The sequence below is a fragment of the Asterias rubens genome, chromosome 8, assembly GCF_902459465.1.
Source record: "Asterias rubens chromosome 8, eAstRub1.3, whole genome shotgun sequence".
In the NCBI taxonomy this organism is placed as follows: Eukaryota; Metazoa; Echinodermata; class Asteroidea; order Forcipulatida; family Asteriidae; genus Asterias; species Asterias rubens.
Genome location: NC_047069.1, coordinates 7,761,421 through 7,785,957, shown reverse-complemented (window position 1 = coordinate 7,785,957; position 24,537 = coordinate 7,761,421). Strand labels below are relative to the sequence as shown.

Sequence of the window (24,537 nt, the reverse complement as noted above, 5' to 3'; positions counted from 1 at the left end):
TTTTTGTGAACAGTTTTTTCTGCAGGAGCTATAGTTATGCTGTTGTTGACTATGTACATATATTTTTTATAAGTATATTTGTATTTTTATAATATTGCAATATAATTGTTTTGTGGGAACAAGATGAAGCTTTGTTCAATTTGTCTTTTGTGTATATTTTACTTGAAGCCAGATGAGAGGGGGTATGCATGCATACATACATGTATAACAAAACTATGGTTTTGTTTTCACATATTGATGCTGATTGCATACACAGATGACAACTCTTCTTTAAATATGTCTGCTCCTGAGAACCTGTTTTGTAAATCCCTTCCAAGGTGGCTCCTTAACAAAGCAAAATAGCAAACTTAAAATTATTTGATTTATGCTCAATCCTTATATGAAAGTAAAAAAAAAACTATTGACGTTTTGGTAATTAGTGTTTTTGCAGCTGTTTATTTGAGCAATACTAAAGCTTTGTTTTTTTAAGACAAATTTGCGGTCATCAGTTTTTGATTGCTCTTTTAAAACTTGATATAAAAAAAAGTCATATATATACACATATATTTATATATCTTTAAGTGTTAAGGCTATTCATTCAACCAATCACAACTTAATTGGTGTTAATTGGTATTTTTTAAGTCAAATAATTTGACTGTTTTTTAATAAGGTATTACTTAATTTTATTAATTTTTGAAATAAATCAATAGAATTGTGTAGTATAAAAAGTGCTTTACTTGCAATAAGGGCACCAGATTGGCTTAGTGGTTTCTTTTTTCTGCCTTTTGTCTCGGTGAACCGTTGTTCGAATCTAACATCAATCAAAAGCCTTGCCTATTGAATGGGTTTACAGTCCGATTCTACATCTAAAACTGGACATTTCTTGGTGTTTCCTATTTGGTACTTGGTGGTTATCCTCCTGAAACTTCCGCTGGGGAACTTGACAATAGGTCAGGAGAGCGTCGTCTAATTTGGTTTTGTGTTGTTTTAATTGTGATTGTAATTGCTTTCAAAGATTTGGTGGGATTTGGAATCTATTAGGGATTGTTGAAGATTATTCCATAACTTCAGTGTTCTTGGAAAAAAAAGGATTGTTTGCAGATAGTAGATGAGATGCTGGGTATTTTGAACTGATTGTCAATGCCCCTTCTTGCACTCTGTGGTTGCATTCTAAAATTCACCATCCCATTATTGCGCTGCGCCGTGTTTAATGAAATCAGTGGCGAAGCTAAGTATAAAGTTTATGGCAATTGTGATCGTTTGTTTGGGGATTGTGGGTTCAAATTCCACCCTAGTAACCTGCAGGATCGAAACACTCCAAATACAGAGCTATAGGCTATAGCAGCTGATGTCTTTTCCCTGGTCTTCCTATTAATTAGCCAAACTGAGGCTAGCAGGGAAAAACAGTCTGGTGCCATTTGTCTGAAGAGACACCTACTTGTAATTGCCTACTATGGGATTATCACATAATTTACTTGTGTAAAGAAACCAGTTTTGTTTATCTCCAGTAATCAAACGTATTATTTTGTGTAGATAAGTATCTTGTCAAAATCAAGCTATTATATTGAAAAGTCGTGAAACCCGCCAACTTAACATTTTGACTCTAGTGTTAAAGTCAAAGTTAAAGTATTTCTTTATGGAAATTAAAGTTATATTGTCAAGCAAAACATATTTGTCACATACTGTTTTCTAGCCTAAAAGATTATAGGCCTATATGACACCCCCCCCCCCCCCCATCCCTATACATTTAAATAAAATTATGAAAACATTTCAAAGGGCCTTATAATAACTAACATGTGAATATTTGTTGGTTCTACTCATATTTTGTTTATCAACAGTTTAGTTAGCAACCCCTCAACGACTATTTGAGATTAGGCTGTCTGAATTTATTTCATCAAGTCATAAAACAGCCGTTGTACCGACCGCCATGTTGACTTGACACATGCGATGTGTTTAAAAATGCCGACCGTTGCCCTTTGCGCGGTCACAGTATTGTTTGCATGCTCAAGTAAGACAAAAAGCTATTGTGTGGCTACATAGTGTGACACCTGAGTGCAGTGTGAGCTGTTGTCTTCATAGCTCAGCAGAACAATTAAAGGCGAATTTGGAATTTGACAGCTCTCCATTAACTTGTCTTCGTGTACAATAGCGGTTTTCAAACAACCACACAGCGGGAGCATACCCAATGCAATAACGACATCATGGTGAACACGATGAACATACACGAAGCCGGTGAGTACAAAATGACAATTTGTGTTTGGTTATTATTTTTCCCAGTGAAGGAATTTTCTATCATACGGGTAGACAGTTGATAAAACAAATCTCAAGGTTGATCCTGAGTGCTTGTCTGACTGCCTTTCCACACTGAGAAGGCATTTGGCTATAAAAACATTTGTAAAATATTGCTTCAATTTCAACCGAGTTCTTTTTTTTTAACTCGCTGTTGTACAAATTTATCTCTAAATTTATTGCACATTTTTAAGAGGAGTGCAAGGTTCATTTCAATCTGCTTGAAGTTTTTAAGTAAACATTCCATGTGGTTTTATGGACGTTTAAGAGAAACGGAAAATAACGGTTTGTGGTTTTAATTGTCGTTTTTGTTTTTGCCTTTTGATTATGATACATAATATAATATGAATATTTTCATGTGGCTATTGATTAAGATAAGGATTAAGATAAGAATTAAGTTTTAGGGAACAGTTTATAGCTATAAACTAGGGGCTCTGGCTCTTTTTTAATGGCTTTTGTATATTGTACTATGTGTGAGTGTGATAATACAAATGTTAACAAAAATTCAGTACACAGCACTAGATACGGTGTCTCTGTTCTAGGCAAAATTTCTGATATTACTCGGACGGTTTTGCAACTAAAAAATTTACCCAAAATGAGGATGATAGCGTCAGACTTGAATGAATTTAGAAGGCTGAATGTAAGTCTGGCTAGTGAGAAGGGCAAACTGAAACCTGTCATTTTTCCACGAAAAATAATGAAGTGTTTTAAGATTGTCATTCAAAACCTATTTTTATATTTGTAGTCATATAGGCTATAATACATAAATTAAAGTATTAGGACATGACCTTAAAACCTCTTCATGAAGGACTGAGGACTGAAGGCCCAAATTAACAATTTGCTCATCAGCATGGTCCAGGCATACCAATCTTTACCCGAGTCAAATTTCATATCTCTGCAGCTCTGCTTACCACAAGCAAAGAATCGGCGCTTGAGGGGAAGCAGGCAATTCCGCGCTAAAGTCAAGTGTATTTCAGGGTTTGGCAGGAATTAATAAATCTACACTAATTTTTGTCAGTATTATTGAATGATCACTTGAATAGGGAAAACTGATATTTTTTGCATTTAAATATTTGGTATATTGTTTTCGATTTAACCAACCATCTTCCATAAGTTAACTAAAATTGTTCTGTGACCTCCCCCCCCCCTTCCCCCCATTTTTGGGAGATAAGTATTAAAGTCACCTGGAAGTGGTATTTTTTCAAAATAAAGCTTTTGTCACTAATATATGTGTTTTGATGAGTGGAAAATCAGTTCTTATGTTATTTACAAATTTAAGAGTAGACCCCGACCAGAGAGGGCTCTGTTCGTGACGTCAATCAAGGCAGACTTTGCCTGTAATGCATAGAGTAAACACAATTGCAAAGTACATGTACGGACCAAGTCGTGAGTTTGTACGTTTCAAAAAAATTTTTTTTTTGCTTTTTTCTGCTTTTTTCCGGCAATGCCGACCAGGTGTATTGCTGCTGAATGCAGAAAAACACTTTTTGAAGCGTACCAACTCACGACTTGGACGTACATGTACTTTGCACGTACATGTACTTTGCACGTGTGTTTACTATACGCATTGCAGGCAAAGTCTGCCTCGATTGACGTCACAAAAGGGGTAGGCGGAGTCAGCCCCCCAAACAACTTTGTATATTTTTTAAACATATAAATCGTGACATTGACAAACAATTACTAAAAAAATTGTTTTATTGTTCGTAAGCATATATGTTTGAAAGAAAAAAAATTATATTTCCAGGTGACTTTAATACGGGTAATAGGTTTTTTTTTCTCGGCCAATTTCAAAATTTTAACACCAAGCTCCATTTTAACATTCGAGCGGTCAGAAGTAAAAAGCTGTAATTAAATTTTCAGTGAAAATGTCACGCTATAATTGCTTGTAAAATATCTATAAAAATATGCAAAAATATCAGTTTTCGCTGTTCGAAAGATCAATAACACTGAGAAAAATAACAGAGTGTTGATTGAACAAATAATAATAAATTTTGTTTTGATGCTGAATTTCCATGGTCAGTAAACTCCATACTGCGTGATTGCAAATGATATGCAGTCTCGAATATTAGTAAACTAAGATTTTCCTGCATAATTTAATTTAATTTTCCATTAGGCAAAGTTCAAAGCCTCAGAGAATGTATTTATCGTCTCCTTTCTTAAATATTTATATGGGATGAGGTCTGAAGATGAAGTTGATGGCTAATTTAAAGGGGCTTGTGGGATCAGCCATTATGAGTTCACGTTAAAGAATTTTTTTTTTGTACTTTTTCAAAATGTCCACAGATTTACATTAAACTTACATGGTTTGAAGATAATGATAGTAGAAAGCTTCCCTTCAAATATTACTTGCTGAGGTGCTGTAGTTTTTGAGAAATGAGTAAAACAATCACAAAATAATGTTCTTCTCATTAGACACAAATTATTTTAGCATGTAAAAACGTATTAACCAATTATGGTATTACACCATAAACATACTATACCTGGTTAATACGTTTTTACATGCTAAAACTGAGACCAAATTATTTTTGTGACATTGTTTTCCTCATTTCTCAAAAACTGTAGCACCTCATCAGTAAGTAATATTTTGAGGGAGGGGAACTTTCCACTGTCATTATCTTCAAACTGTGTAAGTTTAATGTAAATCTGTGGACATTGTGTTTTGTGTTAGAAAAAGTACATAGACATACATACCTTTGTTGTCAAAATACAATAAAACTAACCTTTGAAAAAAATTCACTCCAACAATTTGGGGTTTAGATAAGATTGCAATGCCTGACCCAGTGATAAGTAATGGTTATTTGTGCCAAGAAAGGATTTGTGAGGGCAAGGGATTTAAAGAACATCAAATCTTTTTGTATTGCTTCAATTAAAATAAGCATTATTATTTCATTTGCATATCTTTAGTTAAATGTACATATTTGGTTGTGTCCAATAAAACCACACAATTATACAATTAAAATGTCCTTGTAATTTATACAAATTCTGCATTTATAAACAGTTCTGCTAACACTACATGTTAACTACATTGTAGCATATTTTATTAGGTTAGACTCTGCTCTTACACTGCCTAGATCTGATCACTGATGTCATTTATTTTATTTTTTTTTATTGGTTGCCTGGTAACAGCCTTCAACGGTGACCACAGACAGTTGACGGTTGCCCTTGACAACGGTCAGGTAAGTGAACAAAAACCTCTCATATACTCAATTCTCTCTTGCATCAATTCTTTAAAGGTATCATACATTATTGGCTTTAGGATACTCATAAATTATTTATAATGTACATAGCAGTTCAGGTTTAAAGTATCTGAGTCTTGTATGTATCTTTCTGGTATGAATAGACCTGTACATGAACAGTATAGTGGCTGCTTAGGCTTTGTACCCCCCCCCCCCCCCCCCCCTGTCCGCCCTCCCATTTGAAATCTGGACTTCGAGATTTTACAAATAACCAAAGTAAAATGTAGCATTTACACTTTCGGCACAGAAAAAAAAAAGAATAAAAGTTCACAGATTTTCTAATAAACTACAGGGTTTACAGAAGGTTATGGTGAAAGACTTCTCTTGAAATATGATTCCATGAAATGCTTCACTTTTCGAGAAAACATTAAAACAATATAAATTCTCGTTAGCGAGAATTGCGGATTTATTTTAAACACATGTCATGACACGGCAAAACGTGCGGAAACCAAGGGTGGGTTTTCCCATTATGTTCTCCCGACTCCGATGACCGATTGAGCCAAAATTTTCACAGGTTTGTTATTTTATGTTGTGATACACGAAGTGTGGGACTTGGACAATACTGTTTACTGAAAGTGTCCAATGGCTTGAATGCAATTATTTTAATAACATAACTGTTACTTTGTCCATTTACTGCAGACATTTTTTAGTTTTTTACCACTTACTTGCATTGAGTAAAAAAATTGCATTGAAAAGGGCCTTGTTTAGGAGAAATGCAAATGAAAACTACAATTTGAATCAGCCCTTTTAATTGGCCAGAATTGCTTCCTAGAAAACAAATTGTGCCCCCCCCCCCTCGAGAAATATCCTTCGCAATCACAGACCCAAAATTTCAAGATATTTTATTACATTGTTCCTCATATTTAAATCATTACAGAGTATAATCATATTAAGAGTAAAAAGAGTCTCATATTTAGCGCTTGTATCTACAAATAAGGTACTCGGGGCCCTTGAACAAAGCGATTCATAGTTTGTTAATATCATATTCTATTCAATTCAATTTAATAAATCTAGCCCAGAGGACGATTTCACAAAGATAGTCCTAACTTGGGACTATTCCTGGGACTGTTAAGGAGTTTTTAAAAACTAAAGGGTGGTTCTAACTTGGCTGAACTCAAGATAGGACTAGTCTTAACCCCGCTGGAAAAGCGCTGAGAATTTTACTCGTCTTAAAGTGCTGAATCTGCAAGGAAAGGCGGTTCCCTGGGTCTGCTGTGTTGACTATCCATACACCTTGCTGGAACTTATTGCTGAGGGTTACCGCACAGTAGGTTTCTTCCTGAAGAACTTCAGAATCTTTAAGATTCCTCAGCGGTTTCTCATTGACCAGGAGAGAGGATTCCTCAGCACAGCGATATACCAGGATGTATTCTTTGACTTCACTGCCTGCTGTTGTGGGGGTGGCAGCAATTGCGCTGTCTGTGAACTGCTCTGTCGGCACAGTGAGAACACTGGCACTGTCTAGGAGTTTTTTTAAACTAAAGGCTAGTCCTAACTCGGCTGAACTCAAGATAGGACTAGTCTTAACCCTTTGTGGAATCCATCCAAGTAGGGGGATACCTTCCCCCTAGGGAACTACTCCCTAGCCTTGGTTGTTATGGGATTTCACTTTACTGCTTTATAGTAGGTATGCTGCACCTCATCGCCCAGGCTAAGCGTACTGTATCTGTTAGAGTTTGCAGTCTGAAGACCACCCTGGTCCTCAAGCGTCTTGCCTCTTGCTGATGTGCAGTATGAATGCTCAATGGGGGTGTCATTTCCAATTGACTCGTAGATGAGGAGCTCTGATGGAGTACCTCCTTCGTTTGGTGTAACGGGTTCACCTCCATGTCGTACCCCACTGAGGCTTGGTGTCCAGGGTTCACCTCCTCCACGTCCCCCTCTGAGGTTTGGTGTCCAGGGTTCACCTCCTCCACGTCCCCCTCTGAGGTTTGGTGTCTTGGGTTCACCTCCTCCACGTCCCCCTCTGAGGTTTGGTGTCTTGGGTTCACCTCCTCCACGTCCCCCTCTGAGGTTTGGTGTCTTGGGTTCACCTCCTCCCTGTCCCCCTCTGAGGTTTGGTGTCTTGGGTTCATGCACCAACCGAGGAGAGACTGAGAATCTTACTGCTCTCTCTTGAACCCTGAAGTTACGCCTTTGCCGTTTACGGCTGCATGATAAAACACATCAAACAAAACAAGATTGTAAACAAAACAAGCTATAGTCCTCGAATAGACCGTTCCATTGAGCTCCGCCCCATTGCATATTGACCAATCACAACCCATTGCACAACCAAAAGTCTGACACTATAAGGTCCGACATGTGTACGGGTATGCTTGGCGAGCGCGGCAGAGTTGTGCAGAATGGCATTGGAGAGGCTCACGTGCTCTTGCTCACACGTGCGCCGTGGGTGGAGCCTAATGGATCGTTGTATTAACCCATGGCGCCCACAGCAATTGCCGTTTTGCCATGTGCTTTTGCTGTGGTGCACCTCTTTAAGGTTCCGATACAAACTTACATTTTCTTAGTAGAAAGTGCCCCTTAGCAGAGATAAACTGCTGCCCCCATTCAAGAGCAAAGTTCAAGACCTGCGAGCTAGTTTATTATTATTTCAAACTTTTCAAAATTTGACACTTTAAAGCACAGCTCTTAATGAATTTTTCTATTTTGATTTGAAAGAAAGTCAATTAATAAATATTAGCAATAGGTTTGAATTGTTGATTCTGTAGTGTTGGCAGCTCATAAAGGTTGGAATAAAATTAGACAGGTCTTTGGAAACTCTGAACCCCCTTTCACAAGAGAGCAATTTAGCAAGGGTCCCTTGCTAAATTGTAGCGTGGTTTTTAAAATTTGACAAAATGTACCTCGTGTGAAAGGACAACAATTTGTTTTACTGTCCAAGTTCTTTTGCAAAATCTTGTCAAACATTGCTACATTTTACAACCATGCTAAAATTAAGCAAGGGACCCCAGTTGTGTGCATAGCACTGAAGTCTCCAAAATTTAAATGTTATAAATCATTATATGTGATGTGTAACACAACCACCTTTTGAAATTAAATTTTCAGATGTTAGTCTTATCATCTACACATCTATCATCTACACATCTACATTAAATGTTACGGATTCAAACAATCGATAAATTCCGAAAACCAAAGGATATATACATGACACAGTACTTTGCCTTTAAGGGGAAAAAAAAAACAGACTATGAAATGAATATTTTTGAAGCAATTGAACACCTACCGGACACAGGCTTTTACATGGCACATTAAAAAAGGGATTAAAACAACGACCATGGCGCCACACACTCCTAGTAAGAAGATTTCAAAGACAGTTAGCATTTGAACACCTGAACCTGTGTCAGGAGCAACAGTCGATCTGAAAATATCTCCGGAAGTAGGCTCTGAAGATTTGAGAGAGTAGAACAAGAAATGTTTGTCATTGATATGGGGTTTGAATGGTGGGATGGTGGGATATCAGTATATATTTGGTTTGCGGTAACACCATGTGTGTGTCTACTAGCTGGTAGATATTGTTCTTTTGAGAAATTGTCTAGCTTTCTATTCTTCTACCGTTATTTTTTAGAATTCGGGAGACATCTAAAAAGAACTGTAATGCTTTTCAGGGCGGTAGGTAGAAAATTGGGTGGGACTGCTACTTTTGCTTTAGTGGATCGAGGGGACTTCTCGTTATAAACTTCACTTCCGTGGAGTGAGTTCTTAATTGGTCTTTTTGTTTCGACTAGCTTGTGCTCTAGTCATCATCAGATGAGTAATTGATGATGCACTTTTGAATGTCGTAGGTGAGAGTAGTTTCCCAATGGTGGAGTGGTTTTGTTATGTTTTCATTCAAGTTGAGAAAGTTAAACATTTCATTTCTTTCAGCAACTCTCTACAAACTAAATGCATAGAAACAGTGTTTTAGCCACAATGGGCGGTGCCGGTTGAGCCTGCCCAGAACTAACAAGTTTCGCCCGGCACTCTGTGCAACAGCACATATTTCTTTAAGATTGCACTTCTCAGTAACGATGGCCCCATATCTAAACATACAGGTGGACTTAAATTGTCAAAGACCAGTCTTCCCACTTGTTGTATCTCAAACATATGCATAAAATAACAAACCTGTGAAAATTTGAGCTCAATCGGTCCTCGAAGTTGCAAGATAATGATCAAAGAAAGAAGATAAAAAAAACCTTGTCACACGAAGTTGTGTGCTTTTTGATGCTAGATTTTGAGATCTCAAATTCTAAATCTGAGGTCTAAAAATCAGATTCGTGGAAAATTACTTCTTTCTTGAAAACTACGTCGCTTCAGAGGGAGCTGTTTCTCACAAAGTGTTATACTATGAACCTCTCCCCATTACTCGTCACCAAGTAAGGTTTTATGCTAATAATTATTTTGAGTAATTACCAATACTATCCACTGCCTTTAATTGGATCTATAGAGCCCACCACCAAACTTGGTCTAGCGGCAACACTGCATAGAAAAGTTTTTTAACTGCATTTACCATGTTTGTGTTGCTGTGAGGTTTGATGTGCACCTGAGGATGAAGCTGGTGTTGATGCTTCAAGGGAGGATTGCCCAGCTATGTCTTTGTCTCTGGAGATCATGAGGCTTTGCCGGTTGAGCATCATTCCCGCTGGAAAAGCGCTAAGAATTTTACTGGTCTTAAAGTGCTGAATCTGCAAGGAAAGGTGGTTCCCTGGGTCTGTTGTGTTGACTATCCATACATCTTGCTGGAACTCATTGCCAAGGGTTACCGCACAGTAGGTTTCTTCCCGAAGAACTTCCGAATCTTTAAGATTCCTCAGCGGTTTCTCATTGACCAGGAGAGAGGATTCCTCAGCACAGCGATATACCAGGATGTATTCTTTGACTTCACTGCGTGCTGTTGTGGGGGTGGCAGCAATTGCGCTGTTTGTGAACTGCTCTGTCGGCACAGTGAGAACACTGGCACTCGACTTTCCACCTGCAATGTATTGGACTACCATGACTGCCCTGTCTGCCGTTAACATGACAATCTTGCTCGTTTCCAATTTGTAGTCGTACCAGATTGGGTCATAGACAGTGACACGTGTGACGTGATTGTCTGTGAATGTCAGAGTTGTGTTGGGGAAAGGCGCAAGGATTCTCCAGACATCGACATTAACAAGGCCAGGGCGACCATCCGTGTGGGCAAGAACGAAAGAGTGCCCCCAGGTTGAAACGGGGGGCAACTGCTCCACCAAATAAGAGCAGTAACGGAAAACTAGCAGGGTATCGGAGCAGTCATTGCCGGCTACCAATGCCACCGCTCGCGACGCTGTCACCTTTGACCCGGTGAGATCACTGGAACTCTCTATCTGGGCCGACTCCTTCCAGCGGAGTTCAAACTCGATTGTCTCTCCAGCCTGGTAGAGTGTATTAAAGGTAGCGGCTGTTCGGAGCTCCACAGACACAAGCGTGTTATCTTGTGTTGCTGTAATAATGAACTTGGACAGGTGTTCTTGATGATGTCCGAACTCATTCAAAGTTTCTCCTGTATCATACGTCACAACGTAATATTCTTTGTCAAGAGCATCCACCGGAATAGCCAGAAATCCATCGGCGTAGGTACCTACGACGGTGTCAACAATGCAGGTGACGCTGACATCTTTACTGGCGTAGACTACAACCGCCCCGTCAAAGAACCCTGCTCCCCTCGCTACTGCCTCTGATTTTAGCCAAAAGGATGCCACCTCACCGTAGCTGATATTCTGTTGGTAGGAGCGTTCGAAAGCTGGCTGGTCCACGCTGATCTCTGTCACTCCATGTGATTCACTCATCACTTCGATGACCGGTATTGAACTTGAGCCCTCGCTGTGACCGGGGATCGCAAAGATGAACTCACGCCCTTTGCTATCCAATGGAGGCACTGTATAAAAAAAAGTACAGGAATATTATTGTTGGTTTTTACCCATACACCGATGTGTGTTAGCACTGTAAACTCAGTACTTTCCCGAGTCCTGTGAACAAATATCACAGGCATATTACTCGGGTGGGATTCGAACCCATGACCCTTGCAATTCTAGAGCAGTGTCTTACCAACTAGACCACCGAGATTGCCCGGTAGCTAGAGGCAATTCAACTCCTATGTGTTGGCAGCGGGTACCGCAACGATATAATAGATGTTAAATTTGCATCGAAGATAAAAATTATTAAGTTTGGTTTTACCAATACACCAATGTGTGTTAACACAATTGAAAATCATAAGAATATAACAGCAGTTATATTTGCTACGAATAAAAAAAACTTTTAAAAAACGGTTGGATTAAAGTCATTATACACTTTCGATTAACAGTATTGTCCAAGTCCCACACTTTGTGTATCACAACTTATATATAAAATAACAAACCTGTGAAAATTTAGGCTCAATCGGTCATCGGAGTCGGGAAAAAAAAACGGGAAAACCCACTCTTGTTTCTGCGCGTTTCGCCGTGTCATGACATGTGTTTACTATAAATCCGTAATTCTATTGATTTTGTGTTATTGTTTTCTCAAAAAGTAAAGCATTTCATGGAATAATATTTCAAAAGAAGTCTTTCACCATTACCTTCTGTAAACCCTGTGAATTATTTGTAAATCTGTGAACTTTTTTGTTTGTTTCTGTACCGAAAGTGTATAATGGCTTTAAATACACTTGAATACAAAGTAAAATTACTTTAAAATAAGACAACCGAACTTAAACTGGGCCAACTGGACTCGTACAGGCCTGCAGTCAAGTTGAAATTATGAGCCAGCCCCACAAGTCAGCATTTTCTTAAAAAATGCAACAATTACCAATGATGTAATTTCCCATTAACCATTATTGCCTCGTCCTTCCGATGGGGCATAAAGTGTACTTTATGCCCCTTGTTTTGTGTATTCCAAGTAAAAGTAATCCGGTTACACATGACCCAAAAGAGAGGAGGGTAATTGACCTCATTGTTCCTTTTATGGCTGGTTGCAGTTTGCACCAATTCCCCATGTAAACCCTGTATCAGCCCCATTCAGTAAAATGCACTAAACAAGTTTGTTATTTTTTCAAAGACAAGTAATCTAACTTGGTGTGTAAAATAACAAAACTGTGAAAGTTGTAGCTCAATTGGTCATTGAAGTTGCAAGAAAATAATGAAATCAAAAACACCCCTGTTGCACAACTTTTGGTGCTTTGAGATGCATTATAAAAGTCTTCAGCAGATAAAGCCCTTATTGTTTGAGTGAGAAATGACCTCTTTCTCAAAAATGATGTAACCTTCAGAGGGAGCCTTTTCTTTTATACTATCAACAGCTCTCCATTGAGTGTACCGAGTATACAGTGCTAACACACATCGGTGTATGGGTAAAAACCAAAATTAATATTCTTTATCCCCGATGCAAATTTAACATCTATTATATCGTTGCAGTACCCGCTGCCAAAACATAGGATTCGAACTGCCTCTAGCTGCCGGGCAACCTCGGTAGTCTAGTTGGTAAGACACTGCTCTAGAATTGCAAGGGTCGTGGGTTCGAATCCCACCCGAGTAACATGCCTGTGATATTTTTCACAGGACTCGGGAAAGTACTGAGTATACAGTGCTAACACACATCGGTGTATGGGTAAAAACCAAAATTAATATTCTTTATCCCCGATGCAAATTTAACATCTATTATATCGTTGCAGTACCCGCTGCCAAAACATAGGATTCGAACTGCCTCTAGCTGCCGGGCAACCTCGGTAGTCTAGTTGGTAAGACACTGCTCTAGAATTGCAAGGGTCGTGGGTTCGAATCCCACCCGAGTAACATGCCTGTGATATTTTTCACAGGACTCGGGAAAGTACTGAGTATACAGTGCTAACACACATCGGTGTATGGGTAAAAACCAAAATTAATATTCTTTATCCCCGATGCAAATTTAACATCTATTATATCGTTGCAGTACCCGCTGCCAAAACATAGGATTCGAACTGCCTCTAGCTGCCGGGCAACCTCGGTAGTCTAGTTGGTAAGACACTGCTCTAGAATTGCAAGGGTCGTGGGTTCGAATCCCACCCGAGTAACATGCCTGTGATATTTTTCACAGGACTCGGGAAAGTACTGAGTATACAGTGCTAACACACATCGGTGTATGGGTAAAAACCAAAATTAATATTCTTTATCCCCGATGCAAATTTAACATCTATTATAGCTCTCCATTGCTCGGTACCAACAATTATTTTGTGTGTAAGTGTAGACCTCACTGTGAGGTGGTCTCTCTCACATAAAAAAATACCAAAGTTATAAAGTACTGTGAGTGACAGCTCTTTCTGAAGTTAAATTTATCTGACTCCAAAAATTGTTTAGTTGAATGTAACTTTGACAAAGTTAATTTCATATTTTCAAACTGCGAAATCTTACTTTCTATAGAGTTGTCACTGTTTGCACTCTTCTAAGTGGAATTTAACACTTTGAGTGTTTAGTAAAGAACTAGTTAGTAACGAACCTTCTGCAAATCCTTCTGTGCTGACCAATTTGAGATGAAATTGCAGAACTAAAAAGACAACAAACACTGGTCTGAGGTCCATGCTGCTCTCTTGCTGGAAATATCGAACAAATAAAATCCAACCAACATTTGCGTTCCTTTTTATAACCAGGAATCTAGATTCTGAAAAACAAAACTCGGCTGACAGCTAAATTTATTCATTCTTTCTGTTTCGGTTATTTTTAATTCAGATTTTTTTTTATTCAGATTGTTGTTTTATTCCTTAAAATATCTTTCACAATATATCATCTTTACTGAAGTCAGAACCAAGATTTTAGATTCCGAAACAGAAACGTTTTCCCCCCCTCAATTTTTTTTTATAAGCTCCAATATTTTGTCACAATTTCATCTGCGCCAAAAGTACCTAAAAAACGAAGTGTGTCAATCTTTCTGTTTCGGGTTATTTAAGTTCAGTTTTTCTGATAAAGGTTTTTTTTTCCCACCACATTTTCATATTGGCAGTAGAGCATAGATTCTGAAAGAGAAACATTTTTCCCCCTCAACAATTTTTGGATAAGTTCCAATTTTGTCACAATTTTATTTGTGCCATAGTCATCACTTTGTTTTACTTTTTTTTAAATCGTCGGCCACACTTATGGTATCCTAATTGCATGTTGGTCACGGGTGCTTAAAAGTTGTCTTTCAATTTCAAGTCCCTGTATTATCCCGATGGGAAATTCATTTTGGCATTAACATCAAATTTACAAAAATTACATAAACTTGTGGGTCTCTTGGATTTGTACCAGAAAGATATATTTGTAAAAACAAGTAATACTTAATATCAGTAGTTATAGTTTTACTAGTAGTAATGCACTATTATTTTTGTGTAGAGTAGTAATGTTAATATTTTTAGAAAGATATAGAGTATAAAGTATTAAAAGTATTAGTAGAAATAATAGTAGTAATATTATTATTACTAATTGAGAATATAAGGGATGTAAAAGACACTGGAAACTACTGGTAATTGTCAAAGACTGCTCTTCACAGTTGGTTTATCTCAACATATGCATATACCATTACAAACCTGTGAAAATTTGAGCTCAATCGGTCGTCGAAGTTGCAAGATAGTAAAATAAAAAACACCCTTGTCACACAAAGTTGTTTGCTTTCAGATGCTTGATTTTGTGACCTCAAATTCTAAATCTGAGGCCTCGAAATAAAAATTCGTGCAAAATTTCTTCTTTCTCGAAAACTGCATTACTTCAGCCGTTTCTCACAATGTTTTATACCATCAACCTCTCCCCATTACTTGCAATCAGAAGGTTTTATGTTGATAATTATTTTGAGTAGTTACCAATAGTGTCCACTGCCTGTAATGTTTTAGAGTTCTTGGATTACTTTAGGTTTATTACCTTAGAAAAAGTGTATCCGGGGTTAGCTTTTTGAACTGTGTCGCTTTGAATCGCTTTGAGCATCTACATCTACCGTATTTAGGAGTCTATTTAGCGCTATATAATATGTATTCTAATTATTGTTTTAATGAGCTACATGGTTTCTGTAATTTTTTTTTCCAGAACCCATGCGACAAAGACAGCACTGGTACATCCTCACTTCACAAGGCAGCTGCCAATGGGCACTTGGAGTGTCTGCAGCTGTTATCACAGCGTGGTGGCGAGCTGACACTACCTGACATCACAGGCTGCACACCGCTGCATTCTGCCGCCAGAAATGGCCACCTAAGTACGAACAGTTATTCTAAGTAACTCGGCCGTCGTTTTTATGTTGGCCAATCCTCCAATTAAACCTGATCTACATCGGTGTTATGTGCTAATTTGTATTTTTCATATTACTGTCAAGTTTCAATTCAAAATTTACAATTTGGCAGATGACCTTATTTATTTATTTATTTTGAAAAAAACTAAGTTAATTTTTTAATTTTAACCGTGCATGCTCATTAACATTTCCAAATCATCATTCTTGCTTAAAGACTCTGGACACTATTGGTAATTGTCAAAGATCAGTCTTCTCACTTGCTGTATCTCAACTCATGCATACAAAAAAAACTGTGAAAATTTGAGCTCAATTGGTCATCGAAGTTGCGAGATAATAATGAAAGAAAAACACCCTTCTCACACAAAATTGTGTGCGTTTAGATGGTTGATTTCGAGACCTCAAGTTCTAAATCTGAGGTCTCAAAATCAAATTCGTGGAAAATTACTTCTTTCTCGAAAACTACATTACTTCAGAGGGAGTCGATTCTCACAGTGTTTTATACTATCAACAGCTCCCTATTTCTCGTTACCAAGTACGGTTTTATGGTAATAATTATTTTGAGTCATTACCAATAGTGTCCACTGCCTTTAAAAGATTGGTTATTGTTTGGTTTTTGTCAACTCAATGCTGATAAATAATAGCAACATTTTCAAGAAGATACAATAAAAGTCACATGTGAAAGTTTCAGCTGAATTTAAAGGAACACGTTGCCTTGAATCGGTCGAGAATGGTCTTTGAAAAGCGTTTTTAATGTTTTTTTATAAAATGCATATGAGTCGAACGATGTTGTAAAAGTAGAATACAATGATCCACACAAACATGCCTCGAAATTGCACGGTTTTCCTTTTACCTCGTCGACTAACACGGTCGGCCTTTTATGGGAGTCAAGTTTTTGACTCCCATAAATGGTTGACCGTGTTAGTTCGCACAGTAAAAGGAAATCCACGCAATTTCGAGGCAAACTTGTGTGGATCATTGTATTCTACTTTTAAAACATCTTTCCAACCATATGCATTTTATAAAAAATTGGTTACAAACACTTTTTATAGACCAACTCGTCCGATCAAAGGCAACGTGTTTAGTATCTCCTTTTTGAGAAAACAAGAACAAAAACAGTACTTTTGCAAGAACGTCATATTATCATGGAATGAATAATTTCAGTTTCTACTTCTGTGTGTTTTTTTTCTAGAAACTATTAGGTGGCTTGTTGATGCAGGCATAGACATTAACATTGAGTCCCGTAAAGGCAAAACAGCAAGGGATGTGGCAAAGCAACAGGGAAACTTTGAAGTCGCCAAATTCCTAAAAGAAGCTGGTAAGACTTTGAATCTATTAACAGATTTTATAAGAATCCCACCCGAGTAATATACCTGTGATTTTGTTTACAGAACTCGGGTTAGTACAGAGTATATGTCCCAGTGCTAACACACATGGGTGTATATGGGTAAAAAGTGCTAACACACATGGGTGTATATGGGTAAAAAGTGCTAACACACATGGGTGTATATGGGTTAAAAGTGCTAACACACATGGGTGTATATGGGTAAAAACCAAAAATGAATATACTTTGAATCTTGTTCAAACAAACCAGTGGGTATAGTTAACCCATTGATGATTTTCCCCCCTACCTGTCATTTTATGAACCACTTTTCACTTGCTTTCACACTGCACAAAATCTCTGGGAAATTCCTGGGAACATCTATTTGACCTTTTTTTATTTTTGTTTTTATTTTTTTTATTACTCAAAACAAATGTAATCTTAAAAACTTACTTGGTAACGAGCATTGGAGAGCTGTCGATAGTTTAAAACATTGTGAGAACTGGCTTCCTCTGAAGTAGCATAGATTTTGAGAAAGAGGTAATTTCTCACTAAAATACTTCAAGCCAGAAGTCTTTTATTCCTATCTGAAAGCATACAAATTTGTCCAGCAAGGGTGGTTTTTCACTCATCATTTTTTTGCAACTTCGATGACCAATTTATCCCAAATGTTCACAGGCTTGTTACCTTTCTAATGTCACATTGCTAACTCCCTTTGCAAAGCCATTTCCTGGGACAGTAGCCCTTTTCATACTACTTTATTCCCCGGGGTTGCTACCGAGGAACAGTGGCCAGGCCTTCACCCCCAGTCTACCCCAGGGCCCAATTTCATAGAGCTGCTAAGCACAAAAATTTGCTTAGCATGAAATTCCTTCCTTAATAAAAACAGGATTACCAACCAAAACGTGTTGCTTGTTACTGGTATTCAGCTGTTGGTTACTTATCCTGAAAATCACGTGGACATTTGGTTGGTATCCTGTTTTTGTCAAGGCAATATTTCATCCTAAGCAAATGTTTGTGCTTAGCAGCTCTATGATATTGGGCCCTGGTCTGCCCCAAGCCAAAACGCAAACCCCGGGGAACGGCCACACCTTAGGGGTAAGCGGTGAAACCCTAAGGTGTTCTTAAAACGTGCAACCAGAGCCCCTGTGGAGTAGGGACACAGTGTGAAAATGTGGGGTTACCGTGGGGAAAAACAATTCCACTGCCCACAAGGAAAAAAAATATTCCACAGGGATGAGGGACACTGGGTGAATTGGAGAGATGTATAATTAGAATTAAATTTGACGTAATGAAACAAAACTAAGCAAATCAAATCAGGAACATCTCAGAAATAGTGAAATGTAGCATTGAAAGTGATGAAAACAACCGAAACTGTAATAATCTATAAAGAGAGTAAGTACAGAGATTATGTAAACATTACTAGGACCTAATACGGTTATTTGAAACCTCTCATCTATTTGATGAGGAAAACAAAACAAACCCAGTGTATAGTTATGGCGGGAAGTGCCTGGTTAGGACCTTGAGGAATCTCAAATCTCATAACATCACCAAGTAATCTATGCCTCTCACTGCCCACAAAGTACAAAAACCTGCTAAGCACAGGAAAATGTTACTTAGCAAAAAACAAGTTACCAGTCATCATTCCATAAAAGTTTGTTGCGACTGGTGGCCCACTAATTTTTTTGCTGACCAATTAAATTGGTTAAGCAGTATTTTCTGCTAAACTGCTTTGTGAAATTGGGCCAAGTTCACAATTTTATATGGAGGCGTAGTGTAGAAAATATTGCTTTACAATTATCTGCTGAGCAGAAATGAGCAGGTTCCAAATTCATAAACCTGTTACGCAGAAAATATTGCTGGATAAATTGCTTTGCTAGGCAAAAACTATGGGGAACCAGTCACAACAATGTCAAACTTTATGTCATTTTTAGTGGCTTACCTGTTTCTGTTAAGCAGTACTTTCCTGTGCTTAGCAAGTTTTTGTGCGCCAGGTCTTATGAAATTGGCCAGGGATACTAGTCACAAATTGAACATGTGACAGTTTACTTTGTAACCTTATTCTGGTAAGCATAATTGTGTTATGCTTAGCTATATTTTGTGCTTATATGTTGCTTTATAAAATTGAATCAATTAAATCCACTTTCCTTCCAGTTTTACCTTCTGTATTTTCAGGGACATATACTAGTAAAATTTTAACAAACTTTTGACAAATTAGTTTAACTTGGGAGGACAGTAATACTAAAACAGAATATGAAACTTTCCTTCATCAATTGTTAAATTCAGAAAACTTTGGGCAACCTCTGAAACTAGTTATTTTAGTAAAAAATAAAATGTGAATTTGAATAGATTTAAAGTGATTTAAAGTGATTTAAAAGATTTAAAGTGCGAAAGTTTCCTATGAATGCAGATAAGCATACTTTGTGAACTTTTTGAAAGAGTGTTGTCTAGCAAATTATAATTTTCCACTTCCCTTTTTTTCTGTTTTCAGGTCGTGAGAAGTTTGACTGGGAGATGGGAGATAAATATGGGAAACTCAACTATGTGACTCACTGAGTGAGTCAATCCCCTTCATGGGTCACTGGGCAAGTCACCTTAATAGTTGAACCCCATGAGTAAGGCCTAATCACCTGTTGAGACTGACTGAGTTGGTTTACCTAAGTGACACTCACTTATAGTATTGTATTATTCACTGAATCAGGGGTCGATTTCTCAATGAGTTAGGACCCGTCTTATATCAAGTTAGGCAGAGTAACTCTACCTAACTTAGGACCTGTCCTAGGGTTGGTTTAACTCAATGAGTTAGGCCTAATAACCTATTGAGATTGACTGAGTTTATAACACCCACTTGTAATATATATTTCCACTTGATCAGTCACCTAGCTTCTAATTGTGACTCACTGAGTCAATTATGATTACCTAAAAAGTTTAGCCACTCATGTGATTCCTTGAGTTGCTCCTTGAGGTGTGACTCACTTTGCCCCCTTGTTAAAGTTATTCACTTGAGTTGTGACCCATTGAGTGCGCCACATAGGTGTGAGAGACTCATTGAGGCTGTCACATAGGTGTGACTCACTTGGCCAGGACTGTTAAAGTTATTTCTTTGAGTTGTGACTTATTGAGTCTGTCACATAGGTATGGTAGACTCATTGAGGCTGTCACATAGGTGTGACTCACTTAGCCAGCGCTGGTAAAGTTATTTCTTTGAGTTGTGACTCATTGAGTCTGTCAACTAGGTCCGACTCATTTTCCTATCCCTGTTTAAGTTATTCTTTTGAGTTGTGACTCATTGGGTCTTTCACATATGTGTCACTCACCTAGCCACCCCTGTTCAAGTAACTCATAATATCAGAGCCAATGGTTTACATGACTAAGTCAGTCATCATTTACCCACGTTATTCCCTTGAGTTGTGCCTCACATGAGCCTGTCACCTAGGTGTGACTTACAAAGTCAGCCCTGTTGAAGTGATGAACAGAGTCGGCTGGTTTACATGACTTAGTCGACAGTCGTCATTTAACCATGTTACTCCTTTAAATTGTGGCTCACATTGAGACTGCTTGTGACTCACTTAGCCAGCCCTGTTGAAGTCACCCACAGAGTCGATGGTTTACATGACTGAGTCAGTCATCAATTATACTATGTTACTCCCTGGAGTTGTGTCTTACTTTAAATCTGTCACCTAGGTGTGACTCACTTAGCCAGCTCTGTTAAATTGACTAACAGAGTCAATGGTTTAAACGACAATAGTCAGTCATCAGTTACCCATCTTACTCCTTTGAGTTGTGACTCACATTGATTCTGTAACCTAGGTGTGACTCACTTAGTCAGTCATGTGGAAGTGACTAACAGAGTCAATGATTTACACGACTTAGTCAGTCATCAGTTACCCATGTTACTCCTTTGAGTTGTGACTCATTGAGTCTGTTACCTAGGTGTGACGCACTTAGCCAGCCCTTTTCACGTTATGCACAGAGTCAACTGGTTTTTATGACTTAGTGAGTCGGCCATTTTACTTTTGACGCCTGTGAGACACACTGAGTACTGAACACTGAAAATCTCCCCAAAATCTTCACACATTATTTGTATAATAGGGCATACAAATGTGCAATAACTACTAATCTATTAATTAGACCAAATAAGCAATAATGTTTTAATGCTCTTTGTAGTGATTTTACATAAACACCTGAAACTTCATTATCTGAATCTGTTTTGGTGTGGATTTTATTTGGTAGTACCACCAATGTATGATATGAAAATCTATTTACTTTTTCCAGTCTGTTGAAGTTGGACAGTGCAATACTTTCTTATAAAGCCTGCTATGGACCAAACCACTGTAGATATGTAATTTGGAAGTATAATAAATGTGTTGTATATAGAGAGATCACAAGTATTTTTTGGTTGTGGCAGTTTGATTGAAGTTGTCAACAGAGGGCGTTGTTATGATTCCCTGGCAATCGCGACTGGATTGCCCACACACAGTAGGCCTACAAGGTATACATCATTGATCACATTATAATTTGTCGTCTATTAAGTGAAGGACATTAAGGACACTGTTGGTAATTACTCAAAATAATGGTAAGCAAAAACACCTACTTGGTAACGATCAATGGAGAGCTGTCGATAGTGTAAAACTTTGTGAGAAATGTCTCCCTCTGTGAAAGAGGTAATTTCTCAGTCTGAAGCCTTTTATTAGGTATCTCAAAGTACACAATTAATGTGCAACAAGGGTGTTTTTTGTTTTGTTCATTATTCTCTTGAAACCTCTATGACCAAACGAGTTCAGATTTTTGTTCTTTAATGCATATAGGCCTATGTTGGTAGAATACTGGTCTTTGACAATCATTAAAGGTGTAGTGCCTTTAATGTCGAGGACCTCCTGCAAGAAAGAGTAGTTGCTTTTCTTACTGTTTACCGTACGAATTGGCGCTTACGGAAGCAGGGAATTTCGCGCTTATAGGTCAAGCTATTTTACGGGTTAGCAGATAATTTTGCTCGGGTGCGTGCGTCTTCACGGTATTAGGCATGCTTTGCTTACATAGCTATGTGCATTGTCACAGCAGAACAATGCGCTTATTGTGCTGTAATTGTTAGATTGATATTGATTGCTTGCCGCACTCGGGATTTTATTAGGTTACCTTTCCGTAAATAGTAGTCTCTTCCGCGAATCATTTATGTTTTCGAATACATACAAATAAATGTATTGACTGATTTGAATGCTCCACAGCTTTGCCGATACCAAGGACGCCTCATAAGTTAACTTAATCACTAGCTCGCAAGCCTGAGGAACCCTTTACACATTGGTGCTTGCTTTGAATTAGAAACACATGGGTTAACCCATACTCTAACCCTCTAAACTGACGAGTGACCTTCAGAAATATTATTAAAGTTTTGTGAACTAAAATTTAGACTCGCATTAGTCTTGTCACCTCACAGTATGGCTCTTCAATTAACACGACATGGGATCATGAAGGCTAAAGTAAACAGTCCCATCCCATCATAACTGGGGGAAAGTGCTCATCCTTTTAGCCCTTTGAAGATTCGTTGACAACTTGTCTTTTGTTCCTTTTTTTTCAAGATCATTCATTCGTAAGGATCGACCACACGTCGCCTAAACCAAACGTAAATGAGGCTAATTGAAACTCCCCAGGGCAGCCAGCCTTGGATTTGAGCCAGTTGCGCTATAGCATCCAATAGTGAAAGTCCTCCAACCAACAGTGTTGTTTTTGCAGCACAGGGGGCTGCTTACTTAACGCCATTATGGCAGATAGTCACGGTGCCTGCTGTAGTCGTGTCCATTTGTTAGAATGTACTGGTGGAATCACATAATTTGTAACCCGTCATTTATGCGTCACACTCTGTTGTAAAAATATAATGTATACGTCGGGCACACAATGTAGCGGCGACCAAATGCACAAAACAACACTTACAATTCTATTCGCTGAAAAGACAAAGAATTAATTTATGCATTAATGCGCCTTTGATGCATGCAAAATGTTCTTTATTTTGCAGCTTGAGTTTTCGTATTATTGCAATATTGTTGCTTCAAACTTTCCCCATTAAAACAAGGAAGATATGACTATATTCATTTTGTTTCTAAATTTATTATTAATTTTTTTTTTTTTTCTTGCGTCTCAAATCGCTCTTTTTTTTATTATTATTTTTACTGGCAGTAAAAAACTGAATTGCTGTCTTCAATTTACAATTTGACAATTAATACAATAAAAAGAAAGATTAATATATATAACTCTATATTTTTTTAAATGTGCGTCGCCGACGGATCGTTAAAATCACAAACATTTAATTGCAAAAGAATTTCTTTTACACAACCGAATTTCAAATCAAGAACCTATAAAAATGGTTGTTGGTGAGAAAAAAAAAGCATTTTCAAGGGCAGAAATAAGGGATAAGATCGTCAAAAAAAAACAAAATATTATTACTATTATTTTTTTCCTCCTTTCTTTTTCCGGAATTGTAACAAAATCGCAGGCGAACCCAAAATTGTTCGAATTGTTTTCAGCTTTACATTCCTTATTTTCCCTTAAACCTATTATTAAAATAAAAAAAAGGAAAAATCACACAAAAGTAGCTCACTTCTACCTGGAAAAATAGGTGTCAGAAATGCATCAGAGACCACCACAGAGCTTCTAAAATATCCAGAGCTCCCAGGGCCCTTAAGCGGGCCCTGGACCACGGCCGTAAGGGACTTCGCGCTGCGCGCTCGTATTGTGTGCTTCGCACACAAAAATGATGGAATATTGACATTTCCAATAAACTGAATTTGTTCCTGTTTTTTTATCATCACCCATTCTCATGCCTGAATTCGGCGCTTGACGTGTAAGAGGAGTGGTGATCGGAAGTGCCGAATTCGGCGATATGCAGTAAACACTGTTAAATAGTAGCGGCACAGGGTGCATGTGTTTGCTCAGAGAATGTGTTTGTGCTCTTTAAGGCTATGTATCTGGGCCGTAAACCATGGAGGAAGGTAATGTTTCCTTCCTACATGTTCCGCTTGCTCCACTGTCGCCAACGACATGAAGCATAGGGAAAACGTGACTGGTTTAAATGTCACCAACTGTGTATATATTACTCGCTGATAACGTCATTCTGACTTGCATTGAGAGCAAGCAAATAATGAGGGAGACGTTCGGGACGTGATTAGGACGAGCGTATAGGTTATGATTAATGTGTGTTAAATCGACACCCTGCAGATCTACCACTAATTGTAACCCCTTTTTATGTCAGGGCAACCAATGCGAAGCTGGGAGAAAAAAGCTTTTTGGACGATTTTTTTTTTTTTTAAATTATGCCTGATTTGGAGCAGAGCGGTACACCCACCCCACCCAACCGAGCAAATATTCGCCTTAAAGATAACTATCATGCAATAAGGGTCAATGGGTGGGTTTCACAACGTCTTATCTGCTCGTCCTAACTTGGGAAAATTTTTAAGTTTTCATCCCTAGATAATCCTATATGGACCAGTTAAGTTATAGCTATTACCATACAATTAGGATCCAGGGGTGGAT

The 24,537-nt window shown here is 38.0% G+C and overlaps 2 protein-coding genes across 2 annotated transcripts; one reads left to right on the top strand and one right to left on the bottom strand.

Moving 5' to 3' along the window:
- Nucleotides 1-6,038: 6,038 nt before the first annotated feature.
- Nucleotides 6,039-14,049, bottom strand: LOC117293552. Its single transcript, XM_033775912.1, has 4 exons — nt 13,944-14,049; nt 9,991-11,376; nt 8,728-8,887; nt 6,039-7,653 (listed from the first exon to the last, which is right to left on the bottom strand). The coding sequence occupies exons 1-4, from the start codon at nt 14,023-14,025 to the stop codon at nt 7,110-7,112; spliced, it is 2,172 nt and encodes a 723-aa protein (XP_033631803.1). The 5' UTR covers nt 14,026-14,049; the 3' UTR covers nt 6,039-7,109.
- Nucleotides 14,050-14,819: 770 nt separating this feature from the next.
- LOC117293551 (ankyrin repeat domain-containing protein 65-like) lies at nt 14,820-19,569 on the top strand. Its single transcript, XM_033775911.1, has 4 exons — nt 14,820-14,846; nt 15,497-15,662; nt 16,885-17,010; nt 19,505-19,569. Exons 1-4 carry the CDS (start codon nt 14,820-14,822, stop codon nt 19,567-19,569), a joined length of 384 nt encoding a protein of 127 aa, XP_033631802.1.
- Nucleotides 19,570-24,537: the final 4,968 nt, after the last annotated feature.